The sequence below is a fragment of the Arachis hypogaea genome, chromosome 3 (genome assembly GCF_003086295.3).
Source record: "Arachis hypogaea cultivar Tifrunner chromosome 3, arahy.Tifrunner.gnm2.J5K5, whole genome shotgun sequence".
Lineage (NCBI taxonomy): Eukaryota > Viridiplantae > Streptophyta > Magnoliopsida > Fabales > Fabaceae > Arachis > Arachis hypogaea.
The window spans coordinates 122723373-122727762 of NC_092038.1; the positions used below are offsets into that span (position 1 = coordinate 122723373).

General features: G+C 35.9%; 1 protein-coding gene across 1 annotated transcript; it reads left to right on the top strand.

Moving 5' to 3' along the window:
* Positions 1 to 1586: 1586 nt before the first annotated feature.
* On the top strand, positions 1587 to 3741 carry LOC140183572 (protein FAR1-RELATED SEQUENCE 6-like). Its single transcript, XM_072232026.1, has 5 exons — positions 1587 to 2007; positions 2092 to 2275; positions 2363 to 2549; positions 2609 to 2756; positions 3116 to 3741. The coding sequence occupies exons 1-5, from the start codon at positions 1587 to 1589 to the stop codon at positions 3739 to 3741; spliced, it is 1566 nt and encodes a 521-aa protein (XP_072088127.1).
* Positions 3742 to 4390: the final 649 nt, after the last annotated feature.

Sequence of the window (4390 nt, forward strand, 5' to 3'; positions counted from 1 at the left end):
CCAAAAATAGACAAGAAAGCACAAAATCTTTTACCACAAAATAAAAAAATCACCTGAACAATTTTTCCAAAACCTTCAAACGAAGCAGAAACAAAAAGCAATTTGAGACCTAATTAATAAATGAAGAGAAATTAACAAATAAAGAGAAATTATGAAATTATACTGAACTAATGAAGCAATTAAACACATTATCAATTTGAGTGGATCTGGCGCGGATTCGACCTAGATCTGAGGCAGAGTGTGTAAACAAGAAGACAGATGTGCGTGTAGAGCAATAGGCGGCGATGGCAAGGCCTGTGACGGCGGTGGTGGGCGGTTGTCGGTGGAGAATGTTGAGATGGAATGGGTTTTTCAAGGAGTGATTATCTGAGTCAAGGTTCGGTGGGATATCTGAGACAAGGTTCTCTCTTCTTTGCATAGGTGTATAATTTAAGAAATTAAAAAAATATTATGATAAATTTTTTAGTGGCAATTAAATAATGGCTGGTATTAATTTATAAAAATTAAAATTAAAAGTAAAAATAAATAATAATTTAGTGGCAATAATAATAATTGCCATTATAATATATAATAATAGTGTCAACTATATAATTGTCACTAAAATTTGTTTTTAAATTTTTTTTATGTATTTTTTAGTGGCAATAAAAATAATTGCCATTATAATATATAGTAATAATGGCAAATACATAATTATCGCAAAAAGATAACTTAAATTAAGAAATTAGTGGCTATTATGTTATTGCCACTAAAAGTTTGTCGCTAAAACATATTTTTCTTGTAGTGTACGTACTAGTTAATAGTTACTACTTACAAGCTACAGCTTGCTTTCTTGTTAGATTTTTATAACTTGTTACAATGAACCATTGTTCAAGTTCTAAATAAGATGAAGATGGAAATTTATTTATTGAAAATCATAAATTGTTACATTACCTTTTTAATAGGTTACCCTGAAATGTTCTCAATATATGTTTATTGTTAAATGAGAAAATTTTGCTAATTGTTGCGACTAGAATGTTAAGAATCTCCATCTGTATGCTCCCGTTCCATGCTTGCACTAGCAAATGCGGCTAAATATGTAAAAAATTTATAGGAGCTAATAATGAGACTTTTCACAGCATAGTAAAAGACTCTCTTTTAGTTTGCATAGTTATATTTTGTATGTGGTGGATTTATGCATTTTCTGTATAAATAATTAATATAAAACTAACTAGTTAGGTGCCATTTTGTATGAGTATACATCTCACTGTTATGATTTATTTTAATTCATGTATATTAATAAATTTTATTATCATATTTTTGGATAGAGTATTAATAAAATGAATTTAGTTGATATTTTATTATAGTATCTATTTACTTTATGTAGGTTTGATTGTAGGCCATAGAATGTACGAAAATTACTAAGTTGGGATGTGATGACACGGATCTTATTGATGAGGTTTAGACTCTACTTTGTTGTTATTTTTTTGTTAATCACATGTTTCAATTGACCATTAATCACCGTGTTCATCAAATGATGTCTGTTTTGAACTGATTCGCAGTTTTCGGATCATAGTTGCCTTGCTGAAAATGAAATACCAAGAGTTGGGATGCGGTTTGAGCATTTGAAGCTGGCCCAAGATTTTTATGCAAGCTACGCAAAGAAAGTTGGCTTCATAAGTAAGATACGAGCCATAAATTTTGACAGGATGACAAAGCAACTGATCAACCAATCTATCTATTGCAATCGGGAGGGTTTTCGCGGGTCTCGTGTCAAAGCACCCACACAGAAGAACACGATTGCAGCTGTGGAGTGTAGAGCAAGAATATATGCAAAGTTTGACAGGAAAAAGCAAGATTGGATCTTGTTGAAGGTTAAACTAAATCACTCGCACCTGTGTTCAACTAAGAAGGTGGTGCACTACCACGAGAATAGGGAGTTGACAATGCATGCGAAGTGCATCATTAAGGTTAATGATGAGGCGGGCATTCGACCCAACAAGACCTTTCTAGCATTGGCCAATAAAGTTGGTGGGCCTTTGAACTTGGGCTTCTCAAAAAAAGACGTCAGGAATTACATTTCATCAAGACTCTGATCCACAAATGTCAACGCAGATGTCAAGGAGATGTTGAATTACTTCATGCGAATGAAGGAGTTAAATCCGAACTTCTTTTACGCAGTGAATGTGGGTGATGATTATAAGTTTACGAGTGCAATTTGGGTGGATGTAAGGTATAGGGCGTCTTATGAATACTATGGAGACGTGGTGTCATTTGTTACCACATATAGCACGAACCGGTAAAATGTATTTACATTTACATTATTTAATTATTTAATTATTTTTTATTAGTTGGATGTTTCTAAATATGGTTGTTCATCCTTTAGGCATGGATTGTCGTTCACTACTTTCATTGGTGTGAACCACCATGGTAAGTCTACTTTGCTAGGCTGTGCTCTGCTAAGCAGCAAAGAGATCCTCAGTTTTGAGTGGGTGTTCACACAATGGCTGAAGTACATGGGAACTACACCGCAGGGCATCATCACAGACCAATTGTTTGGTGCAATTAAGAAGGTCCTCCCCAATACACGACACCGTTGGTGCATATGGCATATAACAAAAAAAAAATACAGAATAAGCTTGGAGGTCATGCTAGATTCAGAGAGTTGAATGCTGAGTTGAATCACATTATATGGAACTCTCGGTCGGTTGAGGATTTCGAGGATCATTGGGCTGAGTTCATTGATGAGTTCAACTTACATCACAACAGATGGCTATCAGGTTTGTGTCTTTTTAGTAAAATCATGTGTCATAAGTGCTTAGATGTTGTTGTGTTCTTGTATTCTGTTTTGAGAATATGTTCTTATGCATGGTTTTGTTTTTGGTGGGTTTGTTTGATTTTTAGATTTGTTTGAGGACCAACACATGTGGGTGCTGATCTTTTTCAAGGGTTAATTTTGGGCTTCCATGAGGAGTATGGAGAGGAGTGAGGGTATGCATTTATTCTTTTGTGGATTCTTAAATTGCAAGACTAGTTTGGTCTACGAAGGAGCAAAAGGAACTGGAGGATGATGTTGCAGACTCAAGAGGTCTAATCCCATGTGCAATTAGATCAGCTATTGAGAGATGATTTCAACAAGAGTACACCAACGAGATGTTTAGGGATGTCCAAACGGAGTTTGTCAAGAAGGCTGATTGCACTATTCGTGCCATGTATGAACACGGTGACTTGGCTTGGGTAAAGGTGGAAGAGGAAATAGTAGTCTATGAGACGACCTGGTATGTTACGTACGATGTCCATTTTGACCATTCGACTCACGCAGTTCGATGTGAGTGCAACTTGTTCAAGAGTGTAGGTATATTATGTTACCACTGTCTTGTAGCACTTTCATCTTACAAAGTGAATGAGGTACCTTCCTGCTATGTTCTACCTCGTTGGAGAAAGAACATAAAGCGTAAGCACACCTACATTAAGAGTAGTCACGATGTTAGACGTTTAGATGAAAGCCACAACATATTCAGAGGGTTGTGTGCACATTTCTACAACGTTGCACAGGAATTTGTGGATTGTGACGATGAAGCAGACATGTTACATGCTGCTCTGGATGATGCAAGGGCCAAGCTAGTAGATTACCGTGCCAGGATGCGGAATAAGACCGTCGCCAATGCACACAATAACATCGCCACAGACACTTTCAACCGTGTTCGGCATAGAGGACATTCAGGCCCCATCAAAGGTAACCACAAAGGGTCGTTCAAAATGTAAAAGGCTCGGATATGCGTTGGATAAATTGATCAGAAAATTCATGCGGAGAAAGTGGAAGAGTTTAGGCAAGGTATGTATAGGAATTAATTTAAACTTCACTTTTACTACGGTTTTTATTATGTCGATAGTGACTTGTTTTTCTTTGAGTTTGTTTCTTTCAGGATAATCGTGTAGAATTTACTGGAAATCAAGATTTGGATGCTTCCGCTCACCAGATTGCTAAGCAAGGAGTTAGTGGATTCATGTTCCTGTTAAACTCTTTCGACGATACCTAGAGTGTTTAGGATACAAAATCCATTATGTTATATTAGTGGTCTCTTTTGTTAGGTGTTACAACTCAATATGTATGTTTCATGGTTATTTTTTTGTTTAGGTTGTCTATGGTCAAAAAATTATAAAACTGGTATTTTGTGGCCTTAGCTTCTTGCTACTCACGTGGCCGGCGTGTTCATATTTTTGTTGATGTGGTTTGACTGGTTGTAGAATAATGTCTGGATGAATACATGTCGTATAACCTGGATAGTTACTTGTAATATAATTGGAATTTTATGTGTGATCAATTACGAGTGGCATGGCCTGGATGTTCGATTTAATATAGTAATGGATGATTATTTTTATGGTGTTTAGATGGTTACTTCCTATAGGATTA